At 39.0% G+C, this 20,608-nt stretch overlaps 1 protein-coding gene across 1 annotated transcript in view; it reads right to left on the bottom strand.

The window, feature by feature from the left end:
* LOC146134618 (uncharacterized) overlaps positions 1-20,367 on the bottom strand; it is a 60,304-nt gene extending 39,937 nt beyond the window's left edge. The window contains exon 1 of the mRNA XM_083396714.1: positions 19,767-20,367. Coding sequence (XP_083252840.1) covers positions 19,767-19,923 — 157 coding nt within the window. The 5' untranslated portion in view covers positions 19,924-20,367. The remainder of the gene's footprint in view (positions 1-19,766) is intronic.
* Positions 20,368-20,608: the final 241 nt, after the last annotated feature.

Here is a 20,608-nt window from a genome sequence, read left to right as displayed (position 1 = left end):
CTATGCGACAGCTATGAGCTGGTTATGGCGGCAAATTGGTCAATTCTGTCGTCGTGGCGCCCTAGGTCGAGTTACATGCGACCGCAGAAATATACGAGCGAATAAAGTGGATATTTCGGGTTGAATAGATTGGTCGCTTCGCATATGGCTTCTTTTTGTTATTTCCTTTTTATGGTGGAGCTGTTTTAACGCAGATGTATATATTTCCACCTTTTGTACTGTGCAGAAAATATCATGTAAAATTAATGAAACACATGTTCAACGGCAAAATTTCACCACAAAAAAACTTTATGATTTCTGTGTTTTAACAATATGCACAACCGAATGACTCATTGCGAATTTCAATTTAAAAAAAAAGAAAAGTTGCATGAGAAAACACGACAGCCGGCCGCAATTGTCACGAACAAAGCAGTAAAAATATTGTTGTTAGACGTAAACGTCAAAGCCCATACAGAAGTATAGGAAATATTTTCGAACGTTTGATTTATTTTAAGATAATGGCTGGTGGTTGTAGTTACATATAAAACGTATATCAAAGCCCGTGCAGAATTCGGTACCATTTTGTAAAGGTTTTAAAAAAATGTTGATTTTTTGTAAAGAACTGCGACAAAAAATTGTAAAGTTCTTTACAAAAAAATCAACATTTTTTTAAAGAACTGCGATTTTAATCCTATTCCAGATGAAAGTTACCAGCGGTTTGTCCCGCTTTCAACTGTAAGTCGACTCACCGAGCAAAAAGCGATGCAGACACGATAAAGAAATCACAACAAACCGTATCGTGGGCGCTGGTCTGCGCTGGGCTCTTTGAAGTCCTAATTACCGCCCAGAACAAAAAAAAAACGCAATTCGGGCGAATCTTTTCCGCTTAAAACCGAACCCAATTGGACGTTAATCACCTTAATCGAGAAACGGTGAAATTTTACAAGCAAATAGTCCCTAATCCCCCACAACAAGCAAACGGCATGTTTTCTTGTTGATTAGCACTGCTTACAAGCTTCTTACCAGACTTAAATGCATTAGGCGTGTTTTGCGGCTTTTCATAGATTCAAGGTTGATTTTCGCATTAAGGGTGAGCTGTTTGTTTAGTGTTTTGTCATATAAATGGAATGTATAATAGAAGGTATATAGAGACGTCTTTTAAGCGTCTTTCAGGAGGTCATATCAATTGTATTTACTAAAATAATGTGGTTTACCTTTCCAAATAGCATATACAGTGTAAATAGATTTTTATTCTTTGTAGAAAAAAACAGTTAAAGTTATAGGAACTTACAAAAAATAAACGCCCAAAACAGCAAACTTCGTCTCGCAAAACAGACGGAAAATGCACGGCTATAAAAGCAGCAAAATTAACTTTTACTTGAATATTTTTGCAGTTAATCGCAGGGAAAAAACTAAATACAAGAAAACCAATGATGCTAGTTTGCGAATCCAAAAACAAATTGACCTCTTCTTTACAGAAGCACAACCCAGTTTAGCTGCGATCAATTATATTCTTAATACATAGATTTAAAAAAAATAGAAAGTATAGCTCAGTTGTATCTTAAGTGCTTCAAACAACAGAAAATGCTTGGCGCTAGTTCGCGAATCCAACAACAAAGCGACCTTTGCTTTACACAAGCACAGCCCAGTGATAGCTGCCATCTAGACTGGTGATGTAGCTGACACCAGGGCAACCCGGTGTAGCTCACTTCTTGTACGTCTCGTCAAAGCAATTACCCGGAAAATTCGGACAAGCGTCTTTACGCTCCGCAGGGTCACCTAAGCCCCCTGTAGGGTTCGTGGGGTCCTAAACATGCCCCAGGGGGCTAGGACTGGGTCCACGGGGTGTTTTGTAACCGGACAAATCGAATCAGATGGCGACGGGGATCTGGGTCTGTTTTCTGACGGTTTTTTTTAAAAGGGGTCGTTTTTTTAAAGGCGAATGGGCGTAATTGGGAAATCGTTTAGTTTCATCGTCTTGGTTTCGATTTTGGTATTTTTAGGAAGGTTAGTTAGGAGTCTTGTTCTCGTATTTTGGGGTACTCAATTTTTAAGGGACTCCTATTTTAAGGAGCCTTTTTAAGGAGTTGTTTTTTAGTTGGCGTATTTCTTAGAGGTTGTTATTTTAAGAAGGCGAATGGGAACATTTAGGAACGCGTTTAGTTTCACGAACTTGGTTGGGATTTTTGCTTTCTTAGAAGGGTCAGTTCGGAGTTTTGGCCTTGTTTTTTTAGGTACTCGGTTTTCTAGGGGACTCATTTGTTATGGGCTTGTAATTTTAAAGCTGAATTTTTCAGGGGATTCTTTTTAAACGCGGCCTGGTTTCAAAAAAACTTTTTTTAATTGCTGAGCGCTTTTAGAAGGAATTTTAGCGGGATCATTTTAGGAGTATTTCCAGGACTTGTTATCTCTTAAAGGGCTCGATTAAAAAATATTCTCGGAAAAAATTTTTTGGGGGTAGTTTTTTGGGGTGAATTGTTTTTTGTTTTTTTTAAAGGGGGGATACTTTATTAAATTGGGTCTGTTTAGATTTTCTCGCACTGACTATTTTATGGACTGCTTAAACCCTTTTTAAATTTCTACACTTCGAAGGATATGGACTTGTTATTCGTTAAAGGGCTCGATTAAAAAATAATTCTCGAAACATTTATTTCTTGGGGCTAATTTATTCAGGGGCTTGTTTTCGGGGTGAATTAATTGGGGGGGGGGGGGGTTAAAGGGGTTCTGTTTAGATTTTCTCGCACGGCTATTTTATGGACTGCTTAAAACCTTTTTGTAAGTTGTAAGCGTTTTTAGAAGGATGTTTTAACGGGAACATTTTAGGGATATTTCGGGGGCTTGTTTTTTAGTATCAAAATATGATTTCGGACCGTTTATTCAAGGGGGTGTCACTCACAGTGGGGTCGCAGACCTAGGGGCACCTGGAATCCCGGGACCCCATAAATCAGCGAATCTTGAGAAGCGAGCGTCCGCGATATGAACGCTGTAATGTTTGCAGAAGCCGCAGTAAATCAACCTTCTGCGCCACCACAGGCTCGTAACGATGCTATATAACTATAACGACTTGGGCGAGCGGTTTATTTGCGGTGGCGAGTCGACGCTTGCACAGTTTCGCGCAGTTTTTTTTGTCGTTTCTTTTTCTTGACTTTTTAAAACAGGGAAAAAAATAACAAATAGGAAGGTTGATTTATTTGCGTTGGTGAGTACATTTTTGAGAACCGTTTCAATAAACTATGCAATATATGAAGTACTTTTAATGCTTTTTTTGCCTGGTGTTGTTTTTCTGTTTAAAGTTATTTTATTGCAATTAATAAAAAAATTGCAAGAGTTTTTTTTAATATTACGTAGCAACAACACGCTCTATAAGTACTAGATTTTCGATCTTACGTGCTATGATGGATAGTTTGATTTTTGATAAAACCAATAAACAAAATCCGATTTCACAAAACTGAAATTTCGTATTTTTAATACTCCTTTATTTTTATCTTAAGAGCTTACTGGCATATCTACGCTGAATCAGGGATATTTCATGCATTTTTAAGTTATTTTGAAATTAAGAGATTGCCGTTCGGCTTTATCACTGAACAAGGATGTTTACCAGGGCAGGAGGCTCTTTAGTGGACTTTGCCGTGTTCGTACATTGCACATAACAAGGGGAGGTTACACGGTAAACCCGGGTCGGTTTACCAACACTATCCATACTAGAGCGCCCTTTTAAAGTTAGGCATTTATTTCGCATGAGACAAATTTGAAAGCAGGGGTATCTTTTGTTTGTAACTTCCGTAAACTAAACGTTTGACGCCTATCGAACAAGAGTTTAATTAAGCTGGAAAATGTTCTGAAGGCCCAAACTCCACAATGGCTCCCTAACATTTGAGACGGTAAACATTGCCTTAAATTAAAGAGGATTTAAAATAGCTCCAATTATTATTTAAAAAGCAGACTTTTCTGTCGTAAGCTTATTATTTGATTTATGTAATGCTTTGTTGACCGAGGTAATTATATTGATATAGATTTTTGATACCCTGCATTTAAATGCGTAGAATGAATATCTAAAAAAACAGAAATAGGTAGCATTTTGTGAACGTGTCGAACAAACCTTAAGATAATGGCTGGAGGTTGTAGTTAGACGAAGAATGAATATTGAAGCTCATACAGAAAAGATGGCATTTTATGAACGTTTCAAATACCGAGGCTTTGATATTCTTACTACATAATTCTATTTCTAGACAAACCCTTAAAATTTTCCCAGATATAACCAGACTATACACATAAACAACAACAACAAAATTAAACAAAGGCTTCACACAGCTGCGTATTGGCAACTTTAAAACGCCAAAGACCTCAGAGTGTCGCGTAACAACAGCAATACGCTTCATCTCAGCGGAGGCAAGGTTGAAAAACAAGCAAGTCAGACCAAGCCGTCAATCCCAAGAAACCCACAAGACGCCTTACAACCTTACATTTGGTTTAGGAGAGTGAGTGGTTTAGGGGGGTTTTCAATCAAGTACATGGTCTGAGGGGGTGATTTGGCGCAACGGTGGGTCTAAGTGGTTGGCCCGATTGTGACCCTGAACCCGTCGCCCATGTTCCCAGTGGGCCACCCATGAAGCGGATTTGGGCGCCTACACGTTTACGGCGACCTTACGCTGTTACATGACCGCACCGCACATAAAACGCGTTTCACGATGGGAGAGAGTTTAAATGCGGATTCGCGAGAAAGTGGTTTGAAAAACTGGGGCCGAAAAATAAAGTAATTGGCTCGAAATGGGCAGTAAAATAGGCTTTTACTTACTATTTTTGTTTTTTATTGGCATTTTTTTTTCTTTGTACCTTCATTTTTTAACAAAAGCGAGTTCCAAGATGAGAGTGCAAATGTAAATTCGGAAATGCAAACTCAAAATTTGCTTCCATATTCGCTATTTTTCATTTAGAGTCGAATATTTTTCTCTTTTTCTAAGTTAATTCTTCTTCTTTCTTTTCCGTCCCTTTCTCTTTTCTTAATCTTTACTTCTCTCTCTTTTCAGTCATGGTGAGATTGACAGCAAATGCGTCGCCCCGTCAAACCAAACTCAAGTTTACAAGCAAGCGCACGTCGTTTTCACCGAATATGGCCACAAACAAAAAACCTTGCAAGGCCCTCTGAGCCCGAGCGTGTAATTCTATACCCAGGGAAAATATCAACGCGGTGGTCCAAGAGGATAAACAGTTAAAAGTCGGTTAATTTACGCCAATAGTCTTCGCGGTCTGACTTTTATTGGGAGGAAAGGGTAAATTTCTTGAGTAAATTACGCCTGTGTTTTTAGAAACTGACACCTTTCCTGCGTTTTTCGCGTTTAATGTTAAGCCAATAGGCGGCGCATTACGCTTTTAAAACTGCGGCAATAAAACTTGTAAAATTTTACTTGCGCAAAGCAGCGACGCCATGGCCATTTCGCACCACGGACGCGCTGTGAATGAACTTAAGTCATCCGTAACTTTACATAAAAAAAAAATTTGGATAAATACCGGTATATGCAATACTCTATCAAAGGGATTTAGACACTAGATTGGCAAGCCTATATACCTTTTTATTTGAAGCGTACACTCTTTGGCTTGTTTTTCAAACCGCATAGCTCTATTTGCGTTTGTATATTGCCATAAGTGCATCTCTACAGAGACTCCGGTCTAGACAAAAGTAATTTCGTTGGTTGTAACGTTTTACTGCCGCTTTTCATTTTGACCTAAATCTAGAGTCGAAGCGGCGACCGACAAAAAAGAACTTGAAACGTAAAACGTCGCTTTCTAGGTGAAAATCACCCGTGTGGTGTATAGTGTATTCTATTTTGTGGGGTTATTTACACCAAATAACGCCTAATTAATGTCGTAAAGCAAGTAGTTTGAGTCTATACGCATTTTTAAGGATAAGGCACCAACGTTTTCGTAATTTTACTCTTTACTTTTGGACAAATAATTTAGTTTGAATTTATATATCAATATTCCGATTAGGCCTTCACTGGCCCCTTAATACTAGTCCATGTACCCCAAGAGGGTCCACGGGCCCCTGTTTGATAACCCCCCTCAAATTCATCGAACTATAAAATAGAGACAACTAGAATTATCTCTAGTTGTCAAATTTTGTCTCGTCAAGCGTTTTTTTTTGGAAAAGAGTGAGAATTGATTAACGATTAACCACGTGGTATTGGCTTGTTGTGACAATAGCTGGCGCCAAAGATCCGATGCGTCGCTTGTGTGTGGACTCGAGCATACAAGGCAATGGTTGGCCTCGTTGTTAAAGTGACAAACCGCATTTTATCGGGTCGCAAACTTGGCAGGCGACCCAATATACTACCTGTGTAATATGGCTAACGTTGTGGCTTAGCATTGGGGAAACGGTAGTAGATTAAAGGGGACGGGTATTGCAACTCTGGCGCCTAGTTTGGCAGATTTATAATCCAGATCAAAATTCGTTAAGGCGCTTGGTTCGAAAAAAAAGATATAAAAAGAATGAAACAAACATACACTTTGAGACCCGGGTATTTTGACTAAGTATAGAAGACAGCAGTGTTGTGGTGACTTAAGTAAACGTCGGACTTGACTTAAGTGAAATTGGGTCATTTTTTCAAATGACTTAACTTAACAAGTATTTTTTTCAAGGTAACAAAAATTGTCTAGAACTTTGAAAACAGCATTAACAAAAACAAATGATAATATGCAATTGCCTACAGTTAACAATCAATTATGTAAAACTTCCCTAAAAAATTGCTTGACATTAGTAGATCCATGCACCCCGCAAGCCTTTTCCACTTTTTTCAGCAAAATAAACCTAAATACGGAAAGGACGCTCAAACCTCAGCCAAAAACACATTAGTGTTGTATATTGGCTTCTATCGGTGTTTTACATGAAATTGCGGCCACACAGGGAGCTAACGATGGAAAACCGTTAAACTTTAATGATTTTTAATTAGAAAATTACGGAAGGCACCTTAAAGCGTAATGGAAGAGTGGAATCAAGCCAACTCGTTTGATAACCACATCAAAGCAACTGACTTTGTTTTAATTATTTTCCAACGCTGTAAAGCTGTCGCAAATAAACATGGAAATATGTAGAAATGCTTTTATTGGATCGTGTTTTTAGAGATGTCCAATACATTTTTTTATTCCGATTTTGAATAATCTCTTGTATGTGCCAAGGTGCCATGCAACGGTATAAACCGAAAGTTTGGCCAATTTAACCTATATAAATGCAAGTTTATAATTTGAATCTGCCCAGTTTCAGCTGCTAGGAGGAAAAAACGATTACTGGCGAAAATTCCGATATTTTTTACATTCAGTATCGCGAACCGGTTCGAAACCAAATCATGTCTTTACCACGTTCAAACAAGCAAATAGATGAAACATTTAAAGTTATGCGATCAAAATTTGCTCTAGCGGGAAGAAGTTTAGCTATCTGCAGATGTAACCAACGCTAATTTTAATAAATGTATATTTTTCAAGGTTGAATTGCTGCGTTTCCGCGCAAATCATGAATGAAATTCCTATATCGACTCGGTATCTGATCGGCACAGATGCCACCCTAGTATCGGACGAATACCGATACTACCACTTGGTATCGAGTATCTGTTCCGATCCGATACTATCGGACATTTCTAAGCTAAAGTTCCTATATGAACATGGTATCGTGCTGGAACCGATAATAATCAATAATATCGGACGATTGCCGATACTACTACTTTATATCGGACATCGTCACCGATCCGATATTATCTGACACCCATCTAGTGTTTGTACCAGGGTTAAAAAAATCACAAAACGATGCGGTTAAAAAGCGGAGCCAATAACAACTGGCCAAGAAAGCTAAAGAAAGAAGGCGCACAGCTTTGCACACAGAACATAGGCACTCGACCTCTTATGAAAAGGTCTCATCAGGGCTTTGGCGCGTGAAAAAAACAGCTAAAGTCGTGTTGTACTGAAGCGACGATGTTGTGTAAGATTATAGGCGGGGTCTCGCTAAGCGCCCCCTAAGTACGCGAGACGCCAACCCCCCTAACCCCTATTCACCCCCACTTTTAGAAACACCCCGTTTCTTCGCCACAACTCAAAAGATAAAAATTTGAAAGCGAAACTTTAGCGGCGAAAACCGTGCACGACCCAGAAGTCTAAAGTTACCCCTTTGTTTATTTGGACCCAAGTGGGTCAAACTTGCCTCACAGGCGCGCTGAGTGCCCCTTTTGGCCCACACCCTTTTCCCGCAGGCCCACTGACCCTTGACGCCGAACGGGGGCCACGAAATGACCCCAGGGTCCCCCGGTTCCCATGGCGCCGTCGGCCAAGGTTACATTCCTGAAACGTCGGCGCCAACCTTAGCTTCTTAAATGTCGCTTTTTGGCTTTTGAGGGTAAAAGTAAAAAAGCTGGTTTTGTGTGTTTTGGTTTGGGCACGTTTTATTTTCACTAGCGGTCTGAAGCTGTTTGGCCTCGTCTCGGTTTGTGTTCCATAGTTCGCTGCGTTTTTTCAGAGTCTTTGGTGTTTGGGGTGTTGAAAGATTTAAGTGTGTATTTCAAAGCATTTCGCAAGGGCTTTGTGAAATGTTTCGCAGCTGAAATCAGCTGAAATAACTAAACCGGTAATTAACCTTTGCGTATCTATATAATGTATGCAGTGTGACACACATATAGGGTTGTTGAGGTATAACTTTTTCACTTGCGTTTTTTTTCAAAAAAGGCACTTTACAAAATGTAATAAAACCTAAAAAGTACCGCTTAGACGGGCATTTTGATTGCATGAAATAATTTTGGTCAAATTACTTTTCTTATATTTTAAGCTTTTTAAAACCTATATCGGACGCTTCAGTTTTAAAAATGTAATAAAAAAATTCCAAATAGCCACCCGTAAAGTGCTTTAGATCTCTTGTTTATTTATCCTTACCACATGATATCAATTAAGTATTATTTTTCCTACTATAGCCCTTGTTTCTGGGTAAAGAGTGAATGTTCGATTCGCAACAAAATACTAAGGAGTTGTTAAACGTATTTAAACTGTCCCCTAATTGTCAACCATTTTGTTTACTAATTTAAAGTCAAATTGCCACCAAGTTCACAAAGGTAAAGCCGATAATAGCAAAAGCAAGAAACTTATCAGTTATCACCAAAACCCACCAGGTGTGTTCAGCTGTCCAGAAGGCATATCCCGTTGCAGTTTGAAAAAAAACTTCAAAAACCGCCAAAGCTAATTAAAGACTTTCCCCAAAAGATTACAGCTCGTTTTTTTCGCCCAAATTCTAAAATACGCCATTCAAAGCGCTTTTAAACAGCACGCGAGATTATAAAGCGTTTTTTCGAGAGATAACGCCAAGTAAGTAAGTACAGCAGCCGGCGTGTTATTATTTTAGCTGGACACGCAACGCCACCCAAAGTGACGTTTAAGCCCCAGCTCCCCAAAGGGTTTGGCGCAGGAGGCGCCTATACGGGTCCTTATCACCCCTAAAAGAGGGTGAAGGCCCCAGCGGGACCCCTTCAGTTTCCATAGGGGCGTAACGCTGTAATGAGAACAGGGTGAATGGGGCTTAAGTGGAGCTAGGGATAGGGTGAAACATGGGGTCTTAGGGTGTCTGGGTTGTTTAAGCTGTAGTTCTGTTTAACCCTTTCGTTTCCAGACACGCATTTTTCTCGAAGGATTAAAATTGCCTGTCTTTGTCGGCTTTAGGGTGTTTATCGGCTTATAAATGAGTTTTGATACTTAAGGGTTTTTTGTTTAACTTATAAGTTAGGTTTGGTGAAAAGTCTGTAACAAATAGCTTGACAATGAATGTCGAAGCCAAAAAGGTCGAGTAAATTGAAATCATTTTGATTAAGACGTTTCGATACGAGCTTCTATTATCATCAGTTAATGTGAACCCAATATTAGTTCATTTAAAAAAGCAAGATCCTGGCTTTTATTCGGGATTTCAGACGTTAGCCTATTTTTTCTGAACTTAACAACAAAGCTACAAAATTTAAAACGACAAAAAACTACAAAGCGTTTAATGTGGGGGCTCTTAAAAGTATTTCCAACGCAGATCCCTCAAAAAATGTTTGGTTCGCGTGGACTAGGGTTGGCAAGATACTTCCAGAATGACGTCATAAATTGACGTCAAAAAATACTTAAAATCCTGCTGTTTTCGATAAAAGCGACATTTCGCAATTTACAGACGTTTCAGCAATAACTCAATATTATGGCTGTAATATTTTTGTTGAAGTTACTAAAGAGACCCGTGTATTGTGTTCCTGCTGTTTTCGTTTCAACAAAAGTAAAACTGAAATGAAGTCTAAATACGATTCAGAAGAAAGCGCCAAAGTGTTTTTTTATTAAACTTTTAGCTTTGGAAAGATTTCTGCTTTTTTTTTTTTACTTACACACGAAGAATCAATTAGGCCTTCACAGACTCCCAAGGGGTCACGAACCAAGTTTAGAAACCCCTGATTTAATGCATAAATTGACCACAAACGCACAGTTTGATGATAAATCGAACCTTACATTCCCAAAGCGAGCCCGTTTCGCTTATGATGGAGCAAATAGGCCGAGGGCTTTCAATGCGGGCATAGCAGACACGCAAACCTAATCCGGGCGTAGCGAAAGGGGTAAAAAGGGGTAACTTAACGGGGTAAGAGGCGTAATTAGGTCCCACTTTAACCCACCGAATCATCCGGTTTCGCTGGCGGCCTTGTAAGGGCTTTTTGAAGTGCTACGGATTATTGGGGGGTGTTCGTTTTTTTGGCCTTATTTGTTAGCGGCGTTCGTTATTTTCTTGTTATTTGGTTAAGAGGACATAGCTTCTTGTAGGGTTTACTTTTTTCGGTACATATTCGTCATATGTTCTACGGGAACGAGAGAGTTTCGTGCGAACAATGATTGACGTTTTTTCGCCAACTCTATGAGCTTATTAACAGTTGCTGCTGTTGTGCAATGAGCAGGGGTTTAGGGTTTCTGGGGCGAATTCCACAAATTGACACCTGCCGTCGTGTTTGCGGCGAGTTTGTATCAATCAAACTACAAAAAAACTTTTTCAGTGGCACGTTTTTAAAGCTTTAAAGAGTGGTTCTTTACATTTTTCAATGTTGCTACTCCTAAAATGGGCCAATTTAAATAATTTTTTTAGCGTATGACAATCCGAGTAGTAAATATCAGAACCTATATAGAAGTGGGTAACATTTTGGACCATGCTGAAAATCAATATAGTACTATTCGAAACGTTTAAAGTGTTTCCTATAGTCTGTACGGGCGTTTGTATTCCTACTTAACGTCTTAATAAACCCTCCAACAATTATGGTGCAAACTTAAGACTCTATTTTAATGGTAATTAATCAAAGAACACAGGAATTGACCAGAGCGTTTAAGTTTGCATTGAAAACAATCAAAGTATATCAAATATAGTCTAGATGTATTAATCAACGAATATAAATAATGGCGGTAAACATAGCTTATTAAAATGTTTTAACGGCAAAGATGAACTTCAAAGTAAGACGCAATACAGGTCTTGCGCAAATACAAGCTACCTCTATAAATCACAAAATACAGACAGTGGACTGCGGCATAAATTATTACAAGCGACATTCCCAAACCAAGTAAATATCGAATTACGCAGTGATTTAATAAATCCAAGCGACCGTCCTACAACCAAAAGACTGAATTCCAAACCCGTCGGGACTTCAAACAACGACCGCCTCCCAAACCGGCGTTTTAATCGTTGCGCAAAGCACAAAAAACAAAGCTCATTCGCGACTTAAACAATAAGCCCAACAATTATAATGCGAGTGATTAGGGAAATGAGATCCCAGTAGCCGACGTTAATCGTACTTAGACTCCGCCAAAATCCGGAAATCGTAGAATAAGCAACGACGACATTACCAGCCAGATTATTATCCCTGAGGGGCCACTATTTTTCGTGCCAATCTCTCAGTGCCAGACTTGGACAACTAGTTACTAAATTGATTTTGGGTGTTGAAATTAAATAAAGATTTATTCGAAACGTTCAAAATGCTACCTACTTTGATGGGATTTGATATTACTATTATGCCCAACTAAAACCTCCAAAGATATATTTTAGCTTTTAAAATTAGACTGGAATTAAGCTATCAGTTTTTTAGTTTGCGAAATGCAGATTAGAACTTAAATAACGAGTGCGCAAAAACTAGAAATCAAAGTAAAATCTAAACCCGAACCTTTAGTTGATTCACACTTCTGTTTGACAAAAACATTTTACTCAAAAACTATAATTGCCACAGTTCTTTTTTTTTCAAGAAAGGCACTATTCAAGTTAATTCACTTGTCTCGACTTGAGAAACTAAAAAAGGAGTTTATTTTAGATAAAATGGAAATATAATTAAAACTAGAGCAAAAAGCAACTTCAAATTGAATTAGGATTCCAATAAGCAGAAAAAGCTCTAATTCGACGTACTAGTTTACTAGATTATCTAGTTGGCTAAGTCTACAGGGGGGTAGGGGTTGTTTTTGTCTAATTCCCCCAAGACAGGCGATAAATACCGACTTGAATCTTGCTAATCCAAGTAGGCCCAGTCGAGCGTACATACCGGCTTAAGGGACTTTAGTAATACGGCTGGGCAGTTGTTCTAACTTAAGTCATTGAGGTACAGTCGATTGGTGTATTCCTTAGGGGCAGTGAACGTGATTTTAAACCTGCACAACAGTTGTTGTTCTATAACCTTGGCCGATTACGCTTATTGAATTTAATTTGATCGTTCAGTTGGGTATAGACGGATAACATGCAATCAGCTCACAACATGGCGTGCAGTTTTTTATTCCGTCGACCCCTTGAACCTACACGAAGTCATGAACTAGTTTTAGGGGGTACATGAAGGCCTGATTAATACTTGGTGTAATATTTAAAAGATGGAACAAAAATAAATTACTTAAAAAAAGTTTTGGAGCCTTTTTGAATGTTTGTAGAATCCATTTTAGTTTTACATTTTTTTAAAGAAAAACAGCAGATTTCGTCAGGTTTTCTTGCTTTATGACGTCATCTCTAAAAATGTTACGCCAACTCTGGCCAACGCAAACCACAATATTTTTTCAGAGGACCGCGTTAAATAAGTTTAAGAACCCCTGCCTTGCAGAGAACGTGGTTTTAAGCATGCCTTTACACAGCAGTTGATTTTATTTTATAACCCCGAAAGATTACGCTTATTAAATTTAATTTGACGTTCAGTTGGATATAGACTGATTATACACAAACAGATTACAACATGGTGTGCAGTTTTATTAAACTAATTTAAGGATCAGCCCTTATTAAGTATGTTTTGACTCACCAGGGGCACATTTATTTAATTTGGGATTTTAACATTTTGATGATATTATGGGCCGCTTTTGTAGAACAGTTTTAATTTAAATTCCAATTAAACCACATGCCAAGGGCCTAAACTTTTTGTATTCTTTGCATATTTTAGCCACGTAAATCTAAAAAAGCAGTGCCACATAAATAACACTATTTAAACACATGGCTGATAGTTAAGTTTCTACCGTTTTAAGCAATTTTTTCAGGGAAATTAAATAATAATAACAATACGTGAACTTTTGCAGGTGTAACATTTCTCACAAGCCGCTGTCATTAAATTTTCAAACGTTTTAAGGCTTTTTCCTATTAACAGTCGATAAAGAATGTTCTTCCTTGCCTCGTTTGTAATCCTTTGAATATGAGCGATTGTCTCAGGGCGGCCATGCGTGACCGTGACCCTTAGTGACCCCCGGTGCTGGCGGGAAACGCAAGTTTTGTAATGGCATCCTACCGTGACGGTAGAGGGTTGTGTCGGCGCCTGTTTAAAGCTTAGGCCACTTAAAACCAGCAGCTTTCAGTCTTTGACGAATGGAAACCTAGGCAGGAACCCGAAAAAACGCCGCTTTGGGCGGAACAGTCGTTTTTTAGTTTTCTACAAGCGGCCTTTTGTGCCTTTAAGGTTAACCTTGAACTTGGTGAGCGGTTTCTTGAGAAAACAAGGCTGCGTGCGCTAAAGGTACGGTGTCAGATTTTGCGTGAAAACGCCTGTGCAAGGCACGGTATCAAATTTCATAGAAACAACACCTGTCCAAGGTAAAGTGCGTATAAATCCTAAAAAAACTGACTTGAGTCGATCTTGGTTCGGAAACGGTGATTTTTAAACCAACCAAAATCTTTATGTAGAAAGATAGTTAAAATTGAAACCATGAATTGACAAAAATATGGGCGACATTAAACAAACACCAAAAAACGCTTTAAAAAAGAATAACCGAAATGGGAGTTACAACCGATATTTTTGGCCACAGACACTTCTAAAAGCAACTATTCAGTTTTCAGATCGCACCCGGGAGTAAAATGTGTTTTCGTCGCAGAATTCAAAAACCACAAGAAAAAGCACTTTCGATGTCAAATACGACCAGAATGCGTTAAAACACGAATAACACGTCCGTCATAACAGGCGCCTCACTTATTGTCATCAGCGCTAAACGCGACTTGTCACAAACTAAACGATCCATTACAAAGGTTTACGGGCCGCACCCCTCAGCTACAACCCCCCCTGGAATTTTCAGGGCGTTGCGGCCTGGTTATGGCCAGCCAGGGGGTGCAGGGGCCTCAATTAGCAACTCTGTACGTGTTGAAAGCGCGCCCGGGCGCTCTAAATCGTTGTTTCGCGCCCGCTGACCCATTGCGACCCCCTGGGTCCCGACGGGGGCTCAAGTCGTCGACAAAGTACCCAGGAAAGTGGAAAAGTAACGGGGGCAGCTGAGCATAAAAATGGCGCTGGGCGAAAGTGCTTTTGTGGCATTAGCGACGCCGACTTTTTGACCTTTGGTGTTTTTCTTTCGACTGCTTTTTGCGACTTGTTCGGTTTTAGCTTGCTGCAACTGTTAGAGTTACAATGTACGATAACATCGGTTCGGAGCTGATATCATATGACAAGTTGCAGTATCTCGACTATCCCAAATATGAAATCGGTGCCGATTCGATAACACATATTAAATCAAATTATGCATTTGTAATGCTTTGCGATCCATTTGACGTTTTGCGCTAAGTAAGGCAATTTTTAGAAACCTTATTTAACAACAAACGCTAACTATACGGTTCCTGACAAAAAATATTAAATTGAAAACCTAAGAAATAACCCGTTCGGAAGTTGGTTTGGCAATGTTGTTTATTTTCTGATATTGCCTATTTTTGCTTATATTACAATATTACATTATCTGCTTGCGAGCCGCGAAACTTTTTGTATTATTCGAAAATAATGATTGGTTATAGAAATACGTACAAAGGTCAGGTAGCGGTTCTGGAATACAAAAACGTTATTTTTTCAGGTATCGGTTCTTAGCTTCAACTACGCTCTATAGGTTAATAATGAAACGCACCAATATAAAGTTGAACCAGGCTCAATTTAACCTTGGCCTTACTTGCACAAAATTCCTTCATGCCATGCGCGCATTATCGACGCAATTAACAGGCCAAGGCAGTCACCATTAGTGGGGTATTTGTTGTGCCAATGTAAACACCACTTGACGAATAACAACGGCTAAGTGAAGTGCGGAAAGGCTACATTGCTGCTTTGCATTTGTCAGTTCGCGCAGAAATTTTTTTTTTTCAGAAGACAGAGAAAATTTAACAATTTCTGGCCGTTTTAGATATTTAAATAAACTGTATAGGGCTCCAAAAAACAACTTAAGTCTCCCAAAACACCTTTTAACGTATTCGTTGACAAAACTCTCAGAAAAGTAGGAAAAACATACAAATAAAAACACTGCTATAAGTTCAACAAGCGTTTCGAGTCCATTAACAACTAAATAAAACATGATCTTAAATTTGATTTTTATTTCGGGCACATAATTATAAAAGCTAATACAGTTTGGAGCATTATAGTTGAGGTTGTAGTGAGACACAATAAGAATATCAAAGCCTATACAGAAATGTAGGCAGCATTTTGCGAACGTTTTGAAGAAATCTTTATTTAATTTCAATATATTGTGCTTCGATATTCTTGCTACGTATATTTTACATGTTTTCCAATTTTCTCAATTTTTTTTCATTTTTTAAACGCTGTTATCGTTTCAAATAAATCTTTATTTAATTTTAATATATTGGGCCTTAATATTCTTACTGCGTTTATCTTCTTACAGTATTTTCCTATTTTAGTATTTATTTAAAACACAACAAAAAACGACGCTTGCGTGTTTTTTGGAACGAGCCCTCGGCCTCCCAACAAGCGAACAATCTCCTCCGTTGTTTGTTGTTGGGGCAAGCAGCGATAAGCATCGTAAAACAGCGGCGCAGTAATTAAACAAACATCGTCGTTTTGTCGGAACAAGAGCGATTCGGCCAACTAGCCAGAACGTAGATCCTTATCGCATTTTGTAGCCCTGACAAATCTTATTAGTGTCAGGGCCGGCTTGCCTCGTTTCGGCGGAGCTAAACTCGGGTCGGTTAGGCGAGGATTTTTATTCGGGGGGGCAAGCATTTTTTTAGGGATGACGTCACAAATTCACGTCTAAACGTGACACTAAGTCACTTTAAAACGTGGTGTGTTTTTATGTGAAAAATACTAAAGCGTGAAAAAGTAAAATCCTCTGCCTAATTTAAGTTGGCAAAACTTTCATTTACTAGCAAAATTGATGAAATTGAAACGCTCAAAGGTAGTTTTTTTAAAGTTTTTTTAGCGATGCGAATTTCGTTACGACCAGTTGTCAACATAATATGTTTTAATAAATTAGGTGTTTAAGGCAGAATCGCTGCGTTTAATCGCAAGTCATAACAGATATGCCTACATTAATTTGGTTTAGGATCGGCAACGATACAACCCTAATATCGGACAAACTACAACTTGGCATCGGATATCGGTTCCGTTCCGATTTTATCAGATATCCCTAAGTTTTTATAATCACTTCTCATTATCGCATGCATTGCTGTTGAGGGAAGGTGAGCAAGGGTGAAATACGCTGAGAAAGGGATTACGTCATATCAACCCCTACCCCCATGGGAGTTGGGTAATTGGGACCCACTCTAAATAGCCTCGAATGGAATTTGTTACTTATGCGCGTGAAACAAGGGTTACAAAAGCGGGTTGTTTCTTACCTACTAGAGAAAACAGTAAAATAACATTATAGGTCGCCTAACTTATAATATGTAGAAAGTCTTACCCCAACTTATGATAACAGTGGTTGGAGGTTTAGTTAGACGTAAGTAAGAATATCCCACATCAAGACATTAAGACCAAAACGAATAAAAATATATTCGAAAATTTCAAAATGCTACCTACTGTGTGGGCTTTGATATTCTTACTACGTCTTACCCTAAATGGCCTAAATGTGATTTCGATTGTTGTATTTTTTATGTTACAATACGCATATATATGTTATATAGAACGCGTTTGAAATTTAATTGGAAGCAAAAAAGGGCACATTACAAAAGGATTTTTTAGCCCAACGTTACTTAAAGCTGTTTTTTTACCGTTCTCTGTGCAATGAATATTGCAATGCGCCCTTCAACATTCTACGACAATAGTGTTTTGGTAATAACCACGTTTGCCACAAATGCGTTTTGCGATTGCGATCAAAACAGTTTCCTCGCATTCTGTACACAACGTTCAACAACAGAAAACGCCGAATAGCTTTGCAAACACGGAACGTCAAAACAAGACCAGCTTAGGAGAAAGCAAGCGAAACATTGCAGCGCTGTAGAGCGTAAAGACCAGCTAATCCCTCGTCGAAAAACTTGTAACGCGACACTGAAAAAACACGAGCTTCGACTGACCACCGTGCTACGGCCATTTACTGTGTGGTTTTAGTGAATGGTCAAAGGGCTGACCTGCGTCCGAATGCCTCCTACCACTACAAAAGAGGGGTGTTTTGACCTTCAGGTACCCCTTGACCAATGGCTTGTGTTTCCACTTCAAAAAAGCCGCAAGCACAAAGGAAATTGTGAGTTTTTTTTTTAGTGAACAGCTATCAGTGCCAAGTACCCACGTATACATAACTAAATGTCTCTATTTTCTGGTTGAAATTTGCAGTTTCTTAATGTTAACAAAACTGATTCAGGTTTGATGCGTTCTTATAAATACTCTTTCAAACCACTGGTTTATCATTTAAAAAACTGTGGTTCTTAAACTTCCTTTTTCTGCGGAGCCCTATTTTTTCTCTTTCGCATTGACAAGGGTAGGCAAAAAAAAGTTTAGAGATGACGTTATAAATTGACGTCACTATACAGAAAGACAAGTCTGCTGTATTCGGTCCAAAAAATGTAAAAGTGAAATACAGTGCAAAAACGATTTTTTTTTTCAATTAAACTCTTTTTGAAAAAACAAATTGATTCTTGTTTAAATATACACCAATATTTAAATTAGGCCTTCATGGACCCCCTAAATTTAGTTTTCGCAATCCAAGGGGTCCATGGACCCCAGTTTAAGAACCCCTGACATACAGCAAGCGAAGCGATTCAGTTTAGCGCTAGAAACGCCGCGTTTTGGGCATAAACAGAGAAGAGGCGCCGATGGTTTGGGCGAGTGAAGTCGTTTTGGTTTCGCTGGCGGCGCCCAGCTGAGCGGAAAGATAGCGACCGCGCGATTGTTTATTCTACAACAAGGATCTCTCGTTTGCTCTGGACACCTATCCGTCTTTTCCGCACAATAACCAGGTCGCTTTAAAAAAGGAAGCCAACACGTTGACCCTTGAATCCGGTTACTGAGCGTCAAGGGCTTTTCACAGCATTGGAATCTATAGTTGACAGCATACATTGCAGTGGTTTTCGACCTGGGGTCGGTAGTGCATTAACGTCAACCACTACTATAACTTTAAAATATTCTCGGGGAAATAAAAGTGAAGGAGACTCGTTAGACGTGCCTTTAAATTCTAAGCGAACATCTTTTAAATTTGAATAAAGATTTTTTCGAAACATTCACAAAATGCTAGGTATTGTGCAATATGCATGGGCTTTGATATATCAATCTACGTCCAACAACCTCCAGCCAATATGCTTCAATTTTTTAAATTATGGTTTAAACTGATGATTTATTTTAGAATTTTAGATGAACCCATGAACGTCAATGAGTTTTAATGATAAACAGTAAACATTTCAAAGCCTGTATACATTGAATAGTCGTATGAGCACTGATTTCAATGTTGTAGTAATTATTGTGCTTTAAAAAAAATTGATTCGCAATTGCTTTCAAAAAGCAAAAAGATGAAAACGTTTGAAAACCAGTGATCTATTGCGAAACTTTCTGCTGGCTTAGCCCTTTAATGTGAAGTGCGTTCATTTAGGGTTACTTTCCCTGTTTGTTGCTTGTTTATGCCTCAGCGCCTGCCTAAATACCCGTTGCTATCTGATGTAGGCCTGTGGCTCTTTGCAGCGCGCATACCAGGAAAACCAGCAGCTTTTTAAGCAAGGTGTGGAACAAGTAAAGCAGCTTTTAATTAAAACGAACGGACCCTGCCTCAACTAAACACTCAAAACAAATCATTGGCTAAACTGGTAATAACAAAAACAAAGCATACCTATAAGTTGGTCAAACGAAAAGGTTACATAACTTTGCTGTTTCTAGGTTATTAGTTATAGCACAAACATCATACAAGTATTTACTTACGTTGGTACATTAGTAACCAGTAACGTTCCCTTTGTAAACACCAACAAGCCTATTTTAATATCTCAAAGCTGTCAGCAACGCCTAGAGTGCTGTCAGTTACAAAGCTAGTTTATTTGGTAAACGGGATAAGGCCTGGTTGTCTCTATAAAGTCACCGGAGGGGCGAAGAATGGTTAGCGCGCGATAACGGGGCATGCAAATATTGATTTCAACTCACGTTTGTTTTGCCGGTTGCTTTCTTGAGACAACTCTCCATTTCCGAGAGTACACAACAGTCCGAACATCAAAACAATCCCGCCGAAAGATACACCAGGAAAGCTGAAACCATTGAGCCGGAATCTGATCACTTGTTTCCCGCAGAATTTGTGCGCCATAGTCGATGTCTTTGCTGTAGTTTGTCGCAAGCTGCACAGTCGCCGAGTCTCGCTCCAACACTGATTGACAGGGCAGGAAAAAAAAGAAGCCTCGCGAAATATTATCTCGCCGTGTTTTGCCGCTGTCCGATACAGTCTCGCTTGATGGGCGCGCAAAGTCTTTGTTTAAACGCGCGCGATGTTTGTCTTAATGTTCGGTGTTGGTCGAATTGGCTGGGCGTGTATTTTGTGCGTTTTGAAAGGCGCCCGCTTATCTTTCTATCTGCTCGAACGGCGGACGAGTAATTTACGGCTTGTTTGCGCTGGATTGCTTCACTGGGCGCCGATGAGAATGTCGCCAGTCGAAAATGTGTCCGCTTTGGTTTTTGGAACTGCGGCAATCGGATTGCTGTAAAAAAACACCGATTTTGCTGAATCCTTTACAAACAGGTTTCCTAACTGCTGTTTAAACTCTAGAAAACAGAAAACAACATCAAAAACTGAAAAACTTCTAAAGATCTAAAAATCAACATAAAAAACATAAAACAATGCCGAAAACTGTAGAAAAACTAAAAAAACACAAATTTTGCACATTTTTAAACGCTAACATTATCTAAAAGTCGAGTCGTTTGCAAGAAATAGCAGGTCAACGACTGCCTTCTCTGAGCCTTTCGCGAAAGCACCCTAAACGCGGCAGCTAACTTTT

This window comes from Ascidiella aspersa, chromosome 9 (assembly GCF_963924565.1).
Source record: "Ascidiella aspersa chromosome 9, kaAscAspe10.2, whole genome shotgun sequence".
In the NCBI taxonomy this organism is placed as follows: Eukaryota; Metazoa; Chordata; class Ascidiacea; order Phlebobranchia; family Ascidiidae; genus Ascidiella; species Ascidiella aspersa.
Note: the sequence above shows the minus strand (reverse complement) of the source record. Positions and strands in the feature narration are given on the sequence as shown.